The sequence below is a fragment of the Tympanuchus pallidicinctus genome, unplaced genomic scaffold (assembly GCF_026119805.1).
Source record: "Tympanuchus pallidicinctus isolate F22 unplaced genomic scaffold, pur_lepc_1.0 scaffold7, whole genome shotgun sequence".
NCBI classification, from domain to species: domain Eukaryota; kingdom Metazoa; phylum Chordata; class Aves; order Galliformes; family Phasianidae; genus Tympanuchus; species Tympanuchus pallidicinctus.
The window spans coordinates 4,530,048-4,551,708 of record NW_026294791.1 but is presented as its reverse complement, the minus strand read 5'-3'; the positions used below and the strand labels follow the sequence as shown (position 1 = coordinate 4,551,708).

The 21,661-nt window shown below is 43.9% G+C and overlaps 1 protein-coding gene across 4 annotated transcripts in view; it reads right to left on the bottom strand.

Moving 5' to 3' along the window:
- The window catches only part of USP24 (ubiquitin specific peptidase 24), a 60,539-nt gene extending 40,994 nt beyond the window's left edge, over positions 1-19,545 (bottom strand). For 3 of the 4 annotated variants that reach the window (XM_052666028.1, XM_052666030.1, XM_052666031.1), the window contains exons 1-8: positions 19,136-19,545; positions 7,195-7,360; positions 6,149-6,216; positions 4,651-4,794; positions 4,027-4,149; positions 3,168-3,203; positions 2,151-2,216; positions 473-538 (exon numbers count right to left, since the gene is read on the bottom strand). In XM_052666028.1, coding sequence (XP_052521988.1) covers positions 473-538; positions 2,151-2,216; positions 3,168-3,203; positions 4,027-4,149; positions 4,651-4,794; positions 6,149-6,216; positions 7,195-7,360; positions 19,136-19,441 — 975 coding nt within the window. In that variant the 5' untranslated portion in view covers positions 19,442-19,545. Of the gene's footprint in view, positions 1-472; positions 539-2,150; positions 2,217-3,167; positions 3,204-4,026; positions 4,150-4,650; positions 4,795-6,148; positions 6,217-7,194; positions 7,361-7,506; positions 7,624-19,135 lie in introns of those variants that run through there. The other variant, XM_052666032.1, reaches the window with a different exon arrangement.
- Between the last annotated feature and the right edge of the window lie 2,116 nt (positions 19,546-21,661).

The window sequence follows — 21,661 nt, the reverse complement described above, 5'->3', positions numbered from 1 at the left end:
CTCTGTCACAAACAGAAATTACAAACAAAAATCCATATATCAAGTGAAATCTCTTCTCTGCATGCTTTGTAGTGTGGAAGCTTACTAGCAGCAGTTCCTGTGCTTCACACCACTGCAGATGCAGATTAGCAGCTAAGGATGGAAAATGAGCCTGATCATTATCTGAACCCTCTATTCATCACCTCCAAGATACTCAGAATGGTTCCTGTACTCGCAGTGCGAGTTGTGAAGGCTTTTAGAGTTAGTCACCCGTTCACAGTAACACAGCTATAAACCAGCTTTCATTCCTCTTATTTTTCAAATTGCTATGATGAAAAAAGCAGGTTCTCCTGTAGATATTTTCTTGATACTGAACTGCTCAAGTTTTTATTGTATCATGAAGAGACCCATCTAAATTTGAGCAAATGACTACAGTCACATTTCATAAGGCTTTACTTTTTGCTGAAAAGAAATCATAACAAAGATGTCTTACCTGTACTACAGAAGAGTTAAGATATTCTGCACAAACTCCAAATGGTTGAACTAATGCAGAGATTGCCTAGAAAAAAACAACAACAAAAACCAGCACATATTTGGGTGCACATTTACAAGGCTTTTTCAGAGTTAGCAATCTATACCTTAAGAGGCAGATGAAGGTGAATAAATATTATCTTGTGGGGAGGAGATCCTTCCTGATCTGAAACAGGAGGGTTTTGTTACATCTATACTCTGCAAACAGGTCCAGGATTAAGACAGAACACATCAGAGAGAGTTCAAATAACTCTACTCTCCTCAGCCCCACTGAAAGTTGAGAAGGAAAATGCAGAAAGTCATTCCAGTTGTCAGAAAAGCTGTGTGAGTTGATGATCATCCACTCCGACACATTGAAGAGCATCTGAAATGTTCTTTCTTGAGAAGTTATCTGCTCCCCTGGATTTACCTTGTGATTTTAGATACATCATACAATAACTCCTTGGCAGTTGCATGCTTCAGAAAGAATTTTTTTGAGACATTTTCTACCAAAGCGTTAGTCTGTACAGTCATATTCTCTTTCACTGTTACAACCCAAAATCACTCCCTTGCATTTGAGAAGAATCTGGCCTTGAGTTTGGTACCTATCACGTAAACACAGTTTCTGCTTTGATATGTTTTAATTTTTAGGCAGTCTTGTATGAAGTCAAGGGTTGGACTTGATGATCCTTGTGGGTCCCTTCCATTACAGACATTCTATGATTTTCAAGCAAACTCCATCATCAAGAAATTACGTGCCAATTATTTGCCAACAAAGAATACCAAAAGTAGCTTCTTCCAAGAGCGGATCAAAAAATTATGAAGTCCAGTCCAACAGCAATCAGAAGCCTGAATTTAGTGATGCTGAACCAGACTTCTTTCGTAAGTAAGCAGATAGTAGTTACTGAACAATTTTCACTCAAAGTTTCTATTGCACTATAGGATTGAAATTGAATTTCCTTATTCCTCTACCATGCTCATTTGTGGGTTTGTCTTTTCATCAAGCAGCAAGTATCAATACTCAAAGAAATGCTGAATTCTGGCAGTTTATTGAAAACAGGTTAATTTTATACTAGGGGACAAAATTCTAAACGACATAGCTTTACCTTGATCTCAGCCTGAAAGAAGATACAAAGTCTCCTGAATATAGGTAAGGAAACTAAAACCAAAGAAGTTTGGCTTGGCCACCAAAAATTAGTTCAGAACTGCTAAATCAGTCAGTTTTTGAACACAGCTGTTGAAGGACTACTTAGGATTAAACAGTAATTGTCTTCCTAGGAACTTCTTTCTTAATTTCTATAATGAATGACAGGAGTTAAGTCACTTCCTGCTAAATGCAGCTAGATCTGAAGGAAACAAAACCAGTGATCTACTGGTAAATACACAGTGAAACTAGACTGACTGATGTCTGTGAGGCTGAAAATCAGACAGAAAGGTACACTAGTCATTCTCTTCTTTCTCTGAAGACTCAAAAGATCTCTTCAGTCAGGACTGTCACGTACAACCTCATCTGATCTCCAGTCTGACAGCATTTCTCCAGGGCTCTCACTATTGCTCCAGTACCAAAGCAAAGGCAAGAATGCTGCCAAAAGCAGTGTTATTGGTTCTACATGAGTTGAGTAATGGAAAGAGAGAAGTCTGCTGACAGATAATGAACTTACCCCAAGCTCAATGTCTTCTGAATTGAGTTTAGACTGAATTGCTGAAAATCCACCCAACTCTGCAAACTGAAATAAAATAATCAGTATTTTATTTTCCAAGTATGCTATTATAGAAAATACTCCATTGAGAGTTCCTGGGATAACAATTATTCCTCACTATGCAACATCACATACCAACACTAGCTTTAGGTATTCACGAGAATTCAGGGATGCAGTGGGGAATGCAATGCAATTTATGTGTGGTAACAGCTTAAACATCAAGCTAGAAACTGTCTCAGTTTCTAGGGACATAGGGAAGAAAGCCAGACCACATAAAGAAATGGCTAACACATCCGACTGGGAAACGTCACTGAAGTCTAAGCTGAGTTCTGTCATTTCTTCCAGGGACAGTTATCATGCTGTGATAAAGATGCTCAAGGGAGAAGGCAGCAACTCAGCAAGATGTGTTCAGCAAGGCCCTTTCCTAGATTCAGTCAGGATTAAAATCCCAAACTATTTTTTGTGTTTATAACCCTCTGAAGAAAAAAGGGAAAAATCAAGGAGAAGACACCTCCCCTATGAGGACAGGCTGAGGGAGCTGGGCTTGTTCAGCCTGGAGAAAAGAAGGCTGTGGGTGACCTCACTGCAGCCTTTCAGTACCTAAAGGGAGCCTACAGAGGGGAGGGGAATCAACTCTATAAAAGGTTTGATATGTGTAGGACAAAGGGAAATGGTTTTAAGTTGAGGGAGGGGAGATTTAGGTCAGACATCAGGGGGAAATTCTTTACCCAGAGAGTGGTGAGGTGCTGGAACAGGCTGCCCAAAGAGGTTGTGGATGCCCCATCCATCCCTGGAGGTGTTCAAGGCCAGGCTGGATGGGGCCCTGGGCAGCCTGGTTTAGCATTAAATGTGGAGGTTGGTGGCCCCGCATGTGGCAGGGGGGTTGGAGATTCATGATCCTTGAGGTCCCTTCCAACCCTGGCCATTCTGTGATTCTGTGTAACAAGTAACAATTCTGCTTGCTTTTTATTTACCTACCCTGTTTACCAGATCCACCAGCCACCCATGAGGTTCCTTAAATGATCAAAATATTAACAAATTAGCAAATGCAACACCAATGCCAAACATTTGTCTTCTGAAACACATTTGGATAGATACATTCAGCCAATAAACCCAGACCTGAAATGCATGCTGTTATTTCCCAGAAAACAGAAATGTGTTTATAACAGCTCCTTTGCTAAGTGTGCAGTTGGAGCTTCTCATTTGCATCACCCATTTTTGGATCCTCCCTAACATGACTGACCATGCGTTGTGGTAACAATACACACTGTGGCTGCTGACTCACAAGCAGCTATATTTATAGCACATTAGCAGTGTGGAACATTACTAAATAACCTTTCCTAAAGCAGCAAACAGAATTTTCTACAGCCACTAACATGTTTCCTGGGGAAAAGATTTACAACACTGAGGCTCCTTTTTAAGACCCATCTGTCTGGAACAACTGTGACAAATCAGCACAAACCCAAAAAACCCAGCTCCTTAACAGTGTGTTTGTCAAAGTTACCCTAAAGGTGGGTGTCAGGAAAGCACGAATTCGAGTTCTCTTGGTCATTCCATACTCAGCAGATGCCAGTCCTTAGATACAACAAACCTACCCGTTTGATTGTTGTGATAGTTTACACAGAAAGTACCCCAGTTTCAAGATCCAGGCTCCAATAGAGAACTGGGGAATCTGAGATAACAGGAAATCCAGTTCTACAGACCAATATGTACTCAACATCTGTTTGCTGTAATTCTTGATGATAATTAAATGTTCTTATTTTATAAATACGTACTAACCAGTCTCTTCTGGAAGAGAAACATCAACCCTAAAAGCAGGCTTTAGGGCCATGCTCACCTTCTGAAACGTGGATATGGGTGACACGGCGTGCATGTTCCCCTCCCCAAAGACTTCTGCCCAGTTTCTCTGGCAAACCTTCATTCGATTCTTGAAATGATATTCATTGTCAGGGTTAAATGCCTTGAAAGAAAAACCCATGGAAACAAACAGCATGACTTTTGCTATGATTTCAAAAGCATTCTGAAGTTTCAATTCAGTACAGACAATACCCATGCGAGACAGATATCCATATAAAGGGGGAGATAAAGTATCAGTTTTCAAAAATTAGCAGCCATGTGTCAGCAGCTTTGAAGTATTTTTGAGAGCAGATTTTCAGAAAACTTGAATAGCATTCACATACTGAATTGCACATTGGGTGTTAAAAACCTGCAGTAAACAATATCTGCAGATTGTAAGACAATATGCTACAACTTAAATAGGAGAAAAAGCAGTAGGAGAATAAATATCAGATGCCAGATACCCTAAGTTGCATACAAAACACAGGATACAATTTAAGACAATCATCAGTAAAGACTTCTACATTTTGATGACACTTGCCAGTGAATTACATTGAAGCCATTTTCCTTATTACTTAAGCAGATCCCTGGGTTTAAAACACCACAGTTATTAGAAGACAAATACCATTGTAAGCACACCAAGCAGGCCCACAGGAATAGGATCTTGCTTTACTCTTTCTGCAACCAGGTCCACCAGCAGCATAAGCATGTTGTATATTCCTTCGTGGATTTCAGTTCCCCATTTGTGAACAGCGCTGGATGTCAGCAACTACCAAGACAAAGCAGCAGGGCTTTTGGTTTGTTTTTCTTCTCCAGTTTGAGCAAAATCACATAAAAAAGGTAAAATTCTTCAGCCTTCCCCACCCCGATTATTTTCAGAGCAAATGTTTCCCCAGAGTGTAGTAATAATCACTGTCTGCTGTGTTATTCAGATGCTCTTTCTGTACTTAATGGCTCAAGAGTTAATTACACTGGTTATTCAACTGAAGAACGCCTTAAGTCAGTCCCTGACAAAAAATACTTATCAAAGCAAACTGTTTTCTATTTCCACTCACTGGAAAGATTGTAACCTTTGCAAAGAATAACTGATATGCAACTGTTTGCAAAACGAACACATGACTATTAAGTCTTCAAGTGCTTGTTCCATGATGCTGCACTGGTTCAGTCCTAATAACCATTTATCAGCTCACACTTTTTTGTCGGAAAACAAAGCACACAGAGAGGTATTACTGCTGCCTTTTCTCTAATGAAACATGCTCTTTGTGGTCTAATCTAGCTGTTTAAAGAGGACAGAAAGCATTCACTTTGCATGTGTTATTTAATTTCTGCTTAAAGAGCTTTGTACTTCAAATACAATGATGTTCTGTACCATTTTAAGAAACAATAGAATCAGGTTAAATAGCTTGCAAAAAACTCAGCAGATTTTCACTTAGCACATTCTGAACTTGGATTTTCTTCTAGAGAACCAGTCTACATTTTTATTTCAAGTGCACACAGGGTCGAGTAAATAAGAACAAAACGCAAGTTTATTACTCTCATAGCCAAATACTTTTTCCCTTACATCTTCATCTTCCTTGAATACACTTAGATTTCAGTATTTTAAGATTAGGACCAAGTAGTTTTATTTAAAGGTGTATACACACTTGTATACATATGGACTGAAAACCAGGCAGGAAATTTAGGTAGCATCCAAAACAGAACAGCAGGAAGAAAAGTAGTTTGGGAAACTCCATAAAGAACATTCACAATAAAAGAGAAGAAAAGCCAGATAAGCAGGTTAGGCAAGAATCGAGGTGAAAAGAAGTAAGAATGCTGCAATCCTTCAAAGAAGCAGCAAAAAGAATAGAGTAAAGGAAAGCTGATCCTGAACTAAAGGATGTATGTAACTATCTTTAAACCTGCCCTTAGGCTTCACCAATTGCTATAGAGCTCTTCATTACAGTAGAAAAGGAGGAAAAAACAATAAATACATGTTCAAGAGTTGCAGAACTGCAACTTAAGAGTATGATTTTAACCTAAGAACACACACTGGTTCCAGTTTCTGAAGTCTGGGTTGCAAGACAATACTTTCACCATGAACAACTCAAACGTGAACAAGGAATTAGCACACTGCACCTACTTACCTTTTTAAATGCTTCAGGCATGCATCTGTCCATAAATCTCTTGCAATTCTCATCAGAATCAGAAAGACCTTCGCAGAAAGGAAAGAGTGCACATGCTTTAAGTTTACCTTAGGAAGCCCAGTCTCAGTTTTTGAGTACATCAAGGAAAAGCACCAGTAGAAGTGCTGGTATTCATGCATTATTAAACACTGTGCTTTTTCAGTCGCAGAAGAGTGTATCAAAAGAACTTTCCTTTTAGAACTATGATGCTTCCAACTGGTTCATCTTCTACAACTTCTTCAAGCACACGAGTAAAACATGCATTTCTCCCTTCCAAATTTATAACTAACTTCAGATCCCTATTGGGGCTACACTTGCCCCACCAAAACCAAACCTACTCATGGTCTTTTAATGCAAGTTAAAAAAAACACAAACCAGAACCACCAACAGCCTCCACATCTTATTACCTCTCTTTTGGCTGCTATTGGGCAAGATGGAAAAACTACCTGCATTCTCACTCTGCCAGGAGCTGGGCACGATGCCTCTCCAACAAGCTTAACCATGGCCCAAGTATTAAATACAGCCCAATTCCTGAACACAGAACAGTCAAATTGTTAATTCTAAAGCAGTCTGAGCATTTCACTAGCAAAAAACAACCAGTTACACAAGGCTGGTACAGCACGGATTTAGATGACAGCTTGTTTTTCCACAAATGGAAAATAACCAGCACAATGAAAAACGAGTCAGTAATTCGGCTCTGAAAAAACAGCAACTCCTACAGTCATTAGAACATAAAGAAACATGTGCTTTTCTTGTTTCTTTTCTTTTTTTTTTTTTTTAAGAAAAAGAGCTTAAGTAAACAAATTACTTTAGAAAAAAAAGAGAACAACACTCCTATTATAGCATTAGGTAGAATAATTCATTGGTAATAATTCACTTTCACAGAGACGTGATCAATCTGCAGAGTGCTAAGTAAACAGCTGCAAAACTAATACAAGAGGTTTAGTTGCCCACTACATGCCTCTGAAATCTTATGAACAGATAATCTTTGTAATTGTAGAACTTACCCAGTCTTGCTAGATATGTGGATGCAATCAGGCACTTGCCCAGAGATTCCTCCCGCTTATAGGGTATGGACCAGTGATCTGTTAGAACTCTGCTCTCTAGCTCATACAAGTTGGTTGTTGGAAACTCAATGCCTTCTCCAGAGCAATTCCCATTTTCATCATTTTTCTGTGAATAAAAAGAAGCACAAGTGAAGCAATTTTATCTCTCCTATACACATTCAAGGCTGTACTTTAAGCAGCAGTCAAATCCTTAACAGTTCTTAGATGCCTTCTGTTTTTCAAGGTAGGATTTCATACGGCACAATTACATACCTTCATATATCTCAATCTAGGTGATAACTGCTGTGTTTACATAACTAATTGCTAACTGATTGGCAATTTAAGCACCAAATCTTTTTCCTTAGCACTTCTGTCTGGGATGGGATATGCTAAGATCATCTAGTCCAAGGGAGATTGTAGAACACAAAACCAATCTTCAGAGACTCATGCATGTTGATCCTGTTCTCAACATGAAATAGTTTAGTCCAAGGGAGGTGAATTTCATCACCCCTCACCCAATCACACTGAAAACAAACAAGACTAATCTGCTGGATTAGCCAAAGGAAAAAAAAATTCAGCTACAGTTGCCCAGCAAGGAAACTACAATGGTACTTCTCCTCAGGTCCAAATAAGTTACTGGAAAGCACTGTGGAATGCAAACGGAAAAAAGCAAGCAGAAGGCTGCAGCTCAGCTTTCCATGTCCCATTGCTTGTGGCACAGAGCAGCAGCTATTTCTGTGCACTGGCAGCACTCAGAATGAGCCCCTGTCCTTTGTTAGGTGCCACACGAGGTAACTGCCTCAGCAGTGCCAAGCACAACTCTAGGACAGTTATCTATTTCTCCTATGTTGTTTACTCTTTTCACACTGCATCAGCGCTATCTAGCCCGCGTGTCAGAGTTCACAGAGACTTTCTCTGGCTTCAAAACAGCGAACAACTGAAGCAGCAGAAAGGACAGAATGTCTGGGTCGGGCATGGCAGCAGCCAGGAGCAACTGTCCAAGGAAAACACAAGTGTCATGGGGTAACAGGATCGCAGCCGGAGGGGAGCCAGGGACACACGGCGTAAGCTGAACGAAATGGCTGCACTGGAGAGGACACGGCGTGTGAGGAACGGAATCAGTTTGTGCAGAAGGGCACTGCAAGCTCTCACTGCGCTCACTTGTTGCAGGATGAGACCTGTGTATTAAAATGTAAATGGATCCTATTCACTTTCACAACATTATGAAAGTCACATTATGTAAAGGAAACAGCAACAGTACAGAGCTTACCCTATGAACTTAAAAGGCACGGTGACAACTGCACACAGTGGCTGTACTTAATGGTAGTTTCTCGACAGCAGCCCTGCAATTTATAGGAGTGTAATGCAAAACAGCACTCAGGCAAGACAACGAGTTGGTGTTTGGGAAGGTGCCACCTTCCCACAATGCCCTATAAACACTCAGTCCCAAGTTTGCCATTATGGAAAGCTATATGGATCTCCAGCTTCTGCAACTGAAATTCTCTGATCCAGCACTGTGCAAGGAAGTCTAACGTAGCTCACGTCTGGTAAATCACCCCTTGTGAACTTCTGGAGAAGGGATGTTGGCGTGTCCAAATAAAAAGATACTGAAGGTATTTAAAAGGAAATGCTCTCTAGGAAATATCCTGCAGCAGTGATACAGCTTTTGTAGATGATATCCACCCAGAACATATTTCACTTCCTGCAGAAAATGAATGTGAATTTATAAGGAAAGCCCTTAATGCTAACTGCATAGAATACAACAATTAGCTTAACAAAGGAAGTCTGAATGTAGAGCAAACATCCCATTGCTAGCTCCCAGATTCCATTTCAGCTTGGACTTGTAGCACAGGCAAAACATCTCAACAAATGATCACATTAAGAGAGCTGTGCTTTCTTCGTTCCCTGGAGCAGAGTATCCACATTGCATATCCATTACTAACATCAGCATTTGAGAGGTGCAGCCCCACAGCAGTGCAGACCTTTCAACGTTGCTGAAAAGCTGCACCTGTTGCTCCACTTCCCCATAAGTGGAGCTGCTCTTTACTCACCTCTTCCCCCACAAGCGATGAGCAGCACCTGCCATATTACAGAAACTCATAATGAGTGAATTCATACATTTTCTTCACGGTGTGCTCACAGATAAGGGCATTACCATAGCATCTATGTTAAGAACAGAACTGGTCTACTGCTGTATTGAGTCTCCCAACAGAATGGTGACAAGAAGATCACTGTGATTCAGCACGAGGGTGCGGTGCTGGAAACTGCCCGGACAACAAAGGGAATTATTTGCATTGGAGGAGTGCATCTTTGGCACATTCTGCTCACTAAAAGTGACAAGTCATCCTTAAACATCAATTTTCTGCTTCTAAAATCCTGCCCAAAAAGTGTGAAGCTTTATCATGCATTAATTTTAGAACGCATCACATAAAAGCAGCCTCACAGCTGCCATGAAACATGCAACAGCCTCAGAGAAATGCCCATGTCAAAGTCAAATTCCCAATCATTAACAAATTTCATATTCTTGGAGATTGCCACCATGACCAGTTTGTACTTCATCTCTCACAGCTCACCCAGTATGAGCAACTCTGAACACACACTGCTGCTCTTTCATACCTGTAGCGCACAAAACCCAAACTGTTCACCATCCAACTTGCAATCAGTGCACTGCTGTTTGCACTGAGGGTTCAGCAGTGCCCCAGCTGCCACACCAAGGTGCTACACAAGATCTTCCAATGTTTTATGCTGGCTCCCTGCTAACCAACACCCACTGAAGGGCCTATTTGCTCTCCTGCCATTCACAAAGACAACGCACCACAGCTCTGAGCACGTAACGGTGGTTAATTAGTGCTTTGGAACTAAAGGGCTAGGAACTGTCACTGGAGAATCTACTGGTAGACTTCACAGGCCTTTATTTCACCTGGGGAAGAAGAGTATGTGAGAAAATATCCTCACTTCAACAGTTTCAAGAGCTGACTCAGGGCTGTCACTCAGGAGATCCGACATCTCCCCAGGCTGTCTGCAGTCTGAAGAGAGACTTCTGCATAGAGCCTGCCATGAAGACTAACACAGAACAAAGATTAACCCTTGCATAGGAAGTGAAATAGAAATTAACTTTAACTGCCAAAAGTTCACAGTTCAAGGCTTCAAAATGCATTCCTGCAGCTTTCAGTTAATTGACTTATGAAGCTGTTCAGTGAAAGCTACTGACTTCCCAACGCTGGTCACTTCCCATGAAGCAACAAGGAGCTCAAGAATATCTGATGTTAGTTGGCACTCTTTGGAATGAAATTACAGTCAAATCATAAAGTCAGCTTGTTAATTTGATTTTGAGAGAAGGATACCAATGCAGTTCAGTGTCACTAGAGCTAAGTTATGCCACATGCTCTTGAATCTTATATAATTAATGAAACAGAACCAGAAAGTCGCGTTTCTTTTAATAAACGATGGGATCGGAGTTTTTACAATCAAACTGTCCCTCACCCTCATGCATCTCCAAGTGGTTTCCACAAGTGATTTTACAGCCAAGCAAACAGAATTTGATGTGTTGCTGTATTGCTAACAAACAGACCTCTTCTTTGTTACCATATCCCAACAAACATGATCCAGTTTAACTGCACTGAAAAGCTGTAATGAAGAAACACAATGCCCTTAAAGCCAGAACTAGAAGACAAAAACGAGAGGCCCACCTCTTCCTTTTAACACAGATCTACCCAGCAATAAGGATCAGCTGCCCTGTGCTCCAGCTGCCCTCGCTGCCAAGTGCCAATAGCAGCACTTCCCCTGGCACAGCACTGCTGTCTCACTCACTGCTGTGTGCAAAGCAGCGCCCAGCACTCAGGTGGAGGCCCTGCATCAAACCCCCATACAACCAGAAAGAGCAGTTCTTTGCTCACTCATCTATCACGTCCATCAGCTTCTGGGAGCAGCCATGAGTCCTGCAGATACGACTTGCAGGTCTATCTGTCATACTGCTGATTAAAGCAGCTTTTACTTTCACATCTGGGTGTCACTTTGTTGCTTTTTTTCCTTCCCATTTTAATTAACCCTTAGGGGGAAGATACCTGTTACTCACAATTGATTCACTGGAATAAGAACATAAAGTTTTTCAAATAAATCAAAGCTACCACTCCACACTTAGGCAGGAGAAGGCAATGTTTTACACATGGTTACATATTCTGACTTGGAACCCACTTTGCTCTGATAAAGCTGAAAGAACGTGAAGCTCTGGTCAGGATGCAGAACCATCCATAAACAACTCACTGAGCAACAGCCACTTATCTCAAAATGTAGTAACTGTTTCTAACTGTCGTACAACTCAAGCAGATACATCATTCCCTTGCTTTCTTGTCTAAGGAAACACATACCTGTATGCAAAAACCCCTGAGCATGCTGACAGAAAGGAACGCTTTCTATAACCTAAGTAAGCTTGTTGGTAGATACGTCACTGTTCTGTTCTTTCTTGCATAGAAATAAAGCCTTTAAGTTCATATTTTTGCTATGCACTACTTGACACAAGCAAAGAGACTTGTCAGAGGAAAAAACACAAGGATTTAACAATGTTAATGAGAAGCAGTGATCCCATCCTAGTCTGTCACTAAAGGAAAATAAACCCTGTGTTAAGGACTGCTCTTACCTGGAGCCAACTTGGATTCCCACCATAAATACCTTCCAAGAAAAGAAGTGATTTGTTTGGTGAATGCTTTCATGCAAAGATTTGGACTCTGACCTTAACAGGAAACAGCACGAGCATGCTATCATGAAGGCATGGTTAGAATGAAGTCTCCTCAGTATGCATGAAGGATTATAACCAATCAGCCACCAAAAATATGGCTTTCCCCTATCTCTCAAGACTCAAGAACTACATAAACCTAGGAGTAAGAACACAACATGAACTTGGGTGGGGAAGAACTAGAAGTTAACTGGGGCTTTCTAAAACACTGCTTGAACTGTACCCCTGATCTCCATGGTGACAGTGCAATGCTGCAGTGCAACACCCCCACTGTGCCCAGTGGCTCAGAGAGGAGCACAGTGCCCAGCAAAACGGACCAAAGCAATAGCACTGCTCTTCCCAACCCTTCAGCTGGTGTAAGCACAAAATGCACTGCTTATCACCACACAACTCAAAGTAACTGAGTGGAATCAGATTAACATCTTAATAGAATAAAACAACAAATTGCAAATGCTTGAGTCAATATCTCTGTTCCCCTTTGGCAAAGCACCAGGCATGAACAGAGAAGCGCTGCAGAAGCAGTAGATAAAGTATTTATTCTGACACTTCAGTGGCCAAAATTCAAGCTCTGGAAGGGAAAACTAGTCAGCAATGCTGCTAAACACACCCCTAACACTTCTGCTCTACTTATAGAGATGTATAGGGAGACAGAAGCAACAAAGAAGCCGAGAATGAGTTTGAATTCCAGTTCCACAGCATATCGTTACAAATTTGTGATCAAGCACCAAGGAAACCCATCTGTAAACATCTCCCAAGACAGCTCTGCTGGGTGTCAGAGCATGAGAGGTGAAAACTGCTGTTACACTGTGAGCAGGAAGATCAGGTGCCATGAAGCACTCAGTACACTGGGGTTTAGTTTTCCTTTTTAATTCGGCCCACAAAGTTTAACTGAGCCATACATACCAGGGCCTATTTCCATGGCAGCAGAAATACGTGATTTTTTTCAAATTAAGAGTTTACAAAAGAAAGGGGCACTTCCTTTCCATCCTTGCCCTCTTCACACAAAGAGCCAGTGTTCTTTAATCCAAAAGCAAGCCAAATGATTTGCTGGAATTAACTTCTAACACTGGCTAATTTGTTTTTATTCTCATTCTTCCTCAGTATTTCACTTCCTTGTTAAACAGCTGCCACAGAGCAGCACTTGAAGCTGGGAAGATGACCAGCAAATGCCTCCAGAGAGCCCCGTGTCAGCTTCCTGCCCAGCTGAGGGATGCCTGCACAGAGCTGCCTCTGCAGGCACTGCCCTGGCAGTAATTAAGAGGTGTCAGTCTCAATGTGAAGATTACTCCTTACAACCTTACAAAATAACAGGCTTATCAATAACAAATTCTCTAAAACAAGGCTTATTTTCCAAGTTAGCAAACTGCCCCTCCAGCATTACCCCAACCCTCCCTACCTTCTTGCTCTTAGTGGTGTCTCCAGGATGATGCACGGGGAATTCTCTTCCCAAATCCAAGGCAGCCCCGATGCAGACAGAGCCTAAAATGAAGTTCTACACCAGGACAGCTGGCTTAATTTTTGAGAACAAAGATGCTGAAAACCAAGAGTGCTAAAGTACTAATTCCACTTGACATTCCCATGGCACCCAGCCAGGGACTCACCGCCAGAATTCACCACAGAGCTTTATTTGATTGCTTAATTGTTTTACAAGGCCAATTTCTAGACAAGCCACACTGTAAAGCTTCCACTTGAGAATGCCAGAAATAGTCACTTCTGCAAAGCTCCACTCTGCTTACAAGACAGAAGATCGACTTAAATTTACAAAACTGTGAAATCCATTGCATTTCCTAAATAGCTTTTTTTGTCTTTAAGTAAATACAGCTCCTTCCATTCAAGGACCAAAGCACTCCACAAGCTTAACGTCCATGGTATTTGCAGTCAGCACAAGCCATTACCCTCGTTGTACAAGCCAGCAGCTACAAGGTCCTGCTGCAGACCCTCTGTGATGCAGCACAGCCCTCCGTGCTGAGCTGGAATGGGTTTTAGACACAGAATGGGAGTCAGAAACGGGTCCTGGCGCTGGCACTCACTGCAGTTGCTGACCTGTTCCTCTTAACATCAACAGAACTTCTAAAAGCTTCTTGGATGAGTTGCATTGTAAACCTTACCTACTAGGTTGTGGATGCCCCATCCCTGGAGGCATTCAGGGCCAGGCTGGATGTGGCTCTGGGCAGCCTGGTCTGTTGGTTGGCGATCCTGCACAAAGCAGGAGGTTGAAACTCGATGATCATCGTGGTCCTTTTCAACCCAGGCCATTCTATGATTCTACTATATCTGGTATATATGAGCTTTTGATCCAGTTCAACTAAAATTAAAATAAAGAGTACATGCTAAAGGAGACAGAGATAGCTAGACGATCCACTAATAACAACTCACCCAAAAGGTCACAGTAATGACTCTGAGAAGCAGTTTAAAAACAAATCAAGATCTCATTTCAGGAAGGTTTATAGCAATCATGTCCAACCTGCAGTCTGCGTGCAGCCCAGGACAGACATGAGATTGTGAACTCTCGCCATCATTATGTGATTCTAGGGATATCTGCCACAAGCAGGTCGTGCACAGCTGGAGCACGGACCATGTAGGTGGCAACGGGATGTGGCAGAGGTGAGTGCAGTGCAGGGCTGGCTGTGCCTCCCACATCAGCCACACACATGGTCAGATCAGAAGCCCCGTGAGTTACATGCACCGGTGCCATACAAGGAGTACAACACGGTGACTGCTGATCATTTTTCCACCCACCTGCACATATGCACGCCTGTGAAGACAGGCAGTTATTGTTATTAAGCAGACATGGAAGTTTTCTCATTTATTAAACTTAGAATCATAGAATCATAGAATCACCAAGGTTGGAAAAGACCTAAAAAATCATCTAGTCCAACCGTTCACCTATTCCCAATAGCTCCCACTAAACCATGTCCCTCAACACAAAATCCAGCCCTTCCTTGAACCCCCCCAGGGTTGGTGACTCCACCACCTCCCTGGGCATCCATTCCAGTGCCTGACCACCCTTTCTGAAAAGTAATACTTCCTCATGTCCAGCCTGAATCTCCCCTGCCGTAGCTTGAAGCCATTCCCCCTGGTCCTATCACTGATGACATGAGAGAAGAGGCCGACCCCCAGCTCACTACAACCTCCCTTCAGGAAGCTATAGAGAGCAGTGAGGTCTCCCCTGAGCCTCCTCTTCTCCAGGCTGAACATTCCCAGCTCCTTCAGCCTCTCCTCATATGGCCTGTGTTCCAGACCCCTCACCAGCTTTGCTGCCCTCCTTTGAACACGTTCCAGGGCCTCAATATCCTTCTTGCAGTGAGGGGCCCAAAACTGGACACAGTAGAGGTGCGGTCTCATTAGTGCTGAATACAGGGGAACAATCACCTCTCTGCTCCTGCTTGCAACACTGTTTCTGATGCAAGCCAGGATGCCATTGGCCTTCTTGGCCACCTGGGCACACTGTCGGCTCATGTTGAGCCGAGCATCAATCAATACCCCCAGGTCCATTTCCTCTACGCAGTCCTCCAGCCACACTGCCCCAAGCCTGTAGCGTCGCCTGGGGTTGTTGTAGCTGAAGTGCAGGTAAACTTGAGTTTGTGTTATTTTATAAAATAACTTAATAAGTGAAGAAGTACCCAGAATGCTTGTGTGGCGCTGACAAATCCTTTAATTTTCAGTGCTTTGATTCATTGGCTGAACACAGTCCTGTGAACAGCATGCAGCCTTGCCTTCAGTTCTCAGAGAGGAATTTGCAACAGATTCCATGATTTTAAAAAAGTCATCTTTTTTTGGTGTTTTTGTGACCCCGTTTTCAGTCGACACAAACACATCACCCATGAATTATCAAATGGAACACACAGAGCTGCAATCAGATATTCAACTCAGAGCGAAATCTGATCACGTCTCTTTACCAGACTTTTCTAAGAGAGAGAAGAATATCCCTCGCTTCACCACCACATCTCGTCCACGCCACTGCTTTTTGGCAGGATGTGTAGACATCTGCAAACAACTGATTTCAAGGACGAAGCTGTTCAGATGTTAAGATCTGGACCCACAAGCCCTGCTTTTGCTTGTCCTGCTCTTCTCTATCCTGTTTCTCTGTGGCTTGCTAAAGTCAGCGCCCAGGGCGCTCACGGCAGTTCCTGGACACACTGACAGACAGTGTCATCACATTCATTTATGGTTTCATCATAAACCCCATGGATTCAGCAGCAGTTCACATAACAGCTTATTTGTCAGTCATGAGAAGATGAGCGTAACCCTCTCCTTTACTTCAGAGGATCACAGTACAAATCTTTGTGTTGCCTAAGGAACAAACATAAGAGAAGCTCAGATCCTTGCCAAAACGTACTTATCAGATTTACTTCAGCCAACAGACACAAGCGTAAAAGTTGTATCAAACAGGCAAAGCTACCTCTATGAAAGCAGCTGATCTGAGCCTGTCAAAGTGGTTTAGCACTGCAGAGGGCAGAACACCGAGCCAAATGCAAACGTACAGATCAGCTTCCCAAGATTTCAGGAAAACTGCACAAGGAAACGTGAAAGCCATCTGTATTTCCAAATTCGTTGAGCACGGTCATGCCAACAGCACAGATCACAAGTAGTAACTTACAATGGAATCGGTGTGGAAAACATGAACCTGATGATTCCAACATTTGAGCCCTTGTGGAAATGAGTTCATGTGTGTTCTTATGTCAAGTCTTACATGTAACACACAGAGCATGCATTGGGCCGGCTCACAACAGCTGTCTTCCAAACCCCTGTATCACCTCCAGATGCCCCTGAAGATCAGTGGTGTGGACCACCGAAGGAGGACTCAGACTGGCTGTACTACTTCACCAAAGAAAAGATGTTTTTATGGGTAAGATATGTATCTGGTTGCTGTGGTATTTTCAAAGAACACCGACAGATGAACCTTTCTTTGATCAACCGAGCAGAACAGATTCTAACATTATGTAATAGAATCCAAATCAGCATATGCAAACATAATGGGTTTATTACTGGTTAGAGAAAACGTCAAGTGTTTAATCATCCATGGATCTACTCTTATATGCACAGCAAACTGCACTCAGCCATAAAAAGAACATATACAAAGTACAGAGCTGACACACGTGTCTTGGAGCATAGCTGAAGTCTGCCTGTTATTTTTAAATAAAAAAGAAGTTTAACTTTCGTTCACATGGTTATGGGAAAGATCATTAGACTGGAAAATAATTATTTAGGGGAAAATTGTAACAGCTGTGCTCTTCCCCCCCCCCCCCCATGTATATTTACTGACATTTACAAGCCAAAAACCAAAACAAGCAAAGCAACGCTACCTCTCCTTTAAGTGAGCATTAAAATCAGCATGATGATGAGAAAGAGGAATGCATACTGTTAGAAGGATCTCTCCTGGCAGGAAGATAAGCAGAAATAACAGCTGAATTCCATGCTACAAGATAGCATGTGGACACTGCAACATAATGGATAGGACTACACTGAATAATACAGGTGTTCGTGCACTTGGCTTTCCATTCAGCTTCACAGGCCATAAGCTTGTATTGCATGGGAAACTGCTTACTGATTAACAACCTAAATAATAGATGTAGTTTATTAAATATACTTCCAAATTAAATTTGGAGAAAAAAAAGGCTAAAAAGCAATTAAATATAATTTGTTTCCTTGTCGTTTTATGTTGAAAGCTGCTAAGCTGCACTGCAATGTCAGACAAGCAGAGGAAATAATCCTAACTCTCACAACTCTTAGAGGTCCAACTACTGAACTACAAAAATGTAATGTACGCACGCAGAGGAGTTGACAGGTATTCATATGCAAATACCCCCAATTACTAAATTAAGGCCCGAGTTTATATAAAGGTTAATGTAGCAAGATACTTTAATCCTTCCACGCTTATTTGGTGGATTTGTAATCATCTGCCTGTATTCAAATGCTTTGGTTTTCCTCCTTCAGGTTATCAAGAACACAAAGCAAACACCAACATGAGCGGCGAAGGAAACTGAAGTTGGTTTGATCAGACATACAAACTGCAATAATAGGAAAGAAACCCTGATAGAATTGTTAGTGTCATTTGTAATAGGAACAGCAGTGGGGGGGGGGGGGGAAAAAGTGCTTTTCTGAAGTTTAAAGTGACAGCTTCTCTTTAAACGTCACACTGACAGCTCGTGTTAGCTATGAGAGCTGATAGGAAAATCCACTCCCTTCACAGTTACAAAGAGCTGGATGTGAACGAGCAGAGCTCTTTCTCACAGCCTTTCAAAGCAGAGCCTGGCAACCAGCTCCCTCTTGCTTCCATCAGTAACGTGATTTGACTCCCGCACGGTACACGTGCAGTCCAACAGATCTCTGCACATACATTATCATCTTCTTACATCAGGTAAGGATCTGAACAAGGAAATTCAGCATAAAAATCACCCATTCTTATTCTGCAAGGTTGCACTTCGTGACAGCACTCTGAGGCCATGGATACAGATGATCTGTGCACGTGCAGTTAGTTGATAGTGCACATATTCTCATATGTACAGATATTTTACTTAGGTATATACACCAGAAGAGAGCACTTCTGGCTCAGAACACCCCTAGGACACCGCTCACCACAGTCTGAGGGGGTGCATGAGCTCGAGCTCCATGAGAGGGCTGTGCAGAGCAGCCTGCAGGCACCACATAGCACAGCAGTTCTGTTCTTACCCTATGGGCTCCAGAGTATGTGCATCACCAATGAGCTCCTTCCATGAGTGCTGCGGGAAGTTTTGGACACAGCAGAACTGGAGAAGGCCGCAGGCAGCACCCAGAGCCACGCGTGGACGTGCAGGGCAGGGAGCCCCGGGTGCTGGGAATGCATGGAAGGGAAAGGCAGAACGAGGAGAGCTGCAGGAGGCTGACGTTCTCCAGCCCCGCTGCTCCAGGCGTGCTTTTCAAACACAGCTATAATTTATAAAGCCTTTGTCTGAAGAACGTTTGAACTCATTGTACGCTCGCTTCTGAACGCGTTCGGCTCACCCGAAGAAAACCGTATGCAACAAGCACTCGGGCTTATCCAAAGCAACACCCGGACCTCGCTTCCCCTCGCGCGGAGCAAACAGCTCCGAGAAAACACAACACGGGGCCGAAAACATCCCGGGGCAGCCACCCCGCCGGCAGGGCCGGGGGGGGGGGGGGAAGGCGGGGCGCCGAGCCGCGGCTCACCTCGGTCTCCACCACTTCGTGGTACGCGGGCGGAGGGTCGAAGCCTCCGCCGCCGCCGCCTCCGCCGCCGTCCCCGTCGCGGGAGCCCTGCCCGCCGGCGGGAGAGCCGCGTCCGGGCTGCGGGCCCTGCCCGCTCTCCATGGGCTCGTAGCCGCCGTAGTGCAGGCCGGGCCGCTCGTTAGTGAGCAGCGCCACGGCCTCGTTGATGTCGTTCTTGGCCAGGCGCAGGGCCTTGCGGATGGCGGCGGCGTCCGAGAAGCCCATGCAGAGCAGCGTGGTCATGTGCTGCTCCTCCTCGCTCTCCATGGCGGAGCAGGAGGGCGGCGGGGCCGAGGGGCTCAGGCGCTGCCCGCCCCGCGCGCCGCCATGTTGACGGGAGCGCCTCTCCCCTCAGCCGTCGCCGCGGCCGCCGCCCCCCCCGCTCCGCGCGCGCCCTCACACATACGCGCCTCGGCCCCGCCCTCGGCCCGGAAGCGGCGGCGAAGCTCGGCCGGGGAGCGCCCGCGTCACGTGACGGGGGAAGTTCTGTCGGGGCATGAATGGGGCCGGGGGGAGGGAACGGCCGGCCGCCATGGCGACGGGAGCCGGTGGGAGGGGCCGGGGCGGTCACGTGAGGGCGCGGCGTTGCCGCGGGAATGGGACGAGGGGCCTCGCGCCCGTTCCTGTAGCTGTCTTGCTCTGGCGCTCTTGCTCGCTGCGCGCGCATCAGAACGCGAGGCTGCTCGGGCGGAGCGCGTGCTTAGCAGGAGCGCGCCAAAAGTAACGGACCCCTAAAGAGGGTCCTTATGTCACACAAAACACACCGCTGCGGCTCGAGGTTTGCAGGCTTAAGGAAAAAAAAAAAACAAAACAGCACTTCAAGGCATTCAATTAATATTCTGGATACTCGTCCCTTGCTCGTGTGACCAGCGCTTAGATTGTGCTTTCTTATGTCCGAGGTGAGGTGTAAATTGTGTCATTCGAGGTCCCAGCTGCCAGAGTTGTTCGTGAAGAGACATTTCAGGGAGAACGTTTCAGTTTTATGTGAAGAAATAGGGAGAAGCAGTAACCCTGTTTAATGAAGAATGAGAAACATAGAGCGAGTCTTTCCAGCTGAGGCGTCAGGCGGTGCGTGGGGACACGGGAAGGAGCTGAAGGAAGGAGCAATGCCCTCATCATCTGCCTTTGGGTGACCGGGGGTTTACAGCTGTGTAGCTGCCAGCCTGATACGACACGTCTGTTGGTTGGCTGTGCTGCTGTACAGAAGTGAGTTTGGACAAAATGCGTCCTATGTGTGTACCCTGAGGGCATGAACAGCCTTTGTGTTACAGAAGAGACATTCTGGAGCAGAAACGACTTTTTCGGTAAGTGACTTTCACTAAGTTCACTGCTGTGACTTCTTGTTTTTCATAAAGCTGTTCACAAGCCAGTCCCATGTTTTAGAGCTCACAGTTCTGATGGTGAACGCAGCATTTTCACACAAAGAGAAACAGCTGTGTATTGCCTGGTGGAACTTACGTGTGCAGCCAAACTAACAGGTATCTCTCTGCCTTGTTGAAGTCAGAGGTTTCCAAATCTCTGGACTGTTTGGAAGATGTCCCTCGCCACCCTGATTTTGTTTGTTATACATTATCAGCTCTGATTATTACATATATACGTAGAGACTGCTGGAAGAGAAAGCTGGTTAAGTTAGCACCAGGTCTTCAGTGCGGCTCATGTTTTGCTCAAGGTAAAACTGTCTTTCTCATCTTTTGTTAGAAAGAGTAGCAGGATACCAAGGGAAGCTCTGTATGAGCTAAAAATCAACAGTTCATAAGTCTTTTGTAAATAACGACTGAATATGTGAAATCAGGACAAAATTTGATGACAGTTCTCCTCTACTTCATACTTAAGTGCAGAAGGAGCTGTATGAAAACTGGCACAGTAGCTAGAAGAAATTCCTTTGCAGATGTTGCACGAGTAGGAGTGTATGCCTTTATGAATCACGGCTCATTGCTTTGGAGTGGAAGAAGCCTGCCTTCCTCACTGATGTTAATGGTTTGGGATTAGGCAAGAAGTATATTGGATCTCAAGATGATAAGAGGAGGCTCTGTCCTGTCTGCCAAGTAAACAGAAAGGCTCTCCTCAGCCTGCAGGGCAAATGTTTCTTGTGGGCTTGAAACGTGTTACCTGAAAAGGCAACAAGCCACATGATGTCATCTTGCAGGAAATCGCACCACCAAGTGGAGACAAAGAGGTAAATTTCTGGTGAGAGCTCTCCTGTCTCTCATCTAGATGCACCAAAGCCTGGCAAGAGGAACATATTTACAAAGATTTCCCCAATCTTAAATTTTTGGTCGGCAAGGTGCTTCTTGCTTTCAGTACAGCTAGCAGTTGTGGCACAGAAAGTCTTTACTGCTTGAGGAAAGAGGATGTGAGATGTTACAAAACCAGCTTTTATATAGTATTGTGAAGCACTAATATAGCTTTTCTGTAATGGCTTTATCTTTCCTTCCTTCCTTCCGTTTACTCCTTGTCCCACCCAGTCTCTTCCAGTTTCCTGCTTCT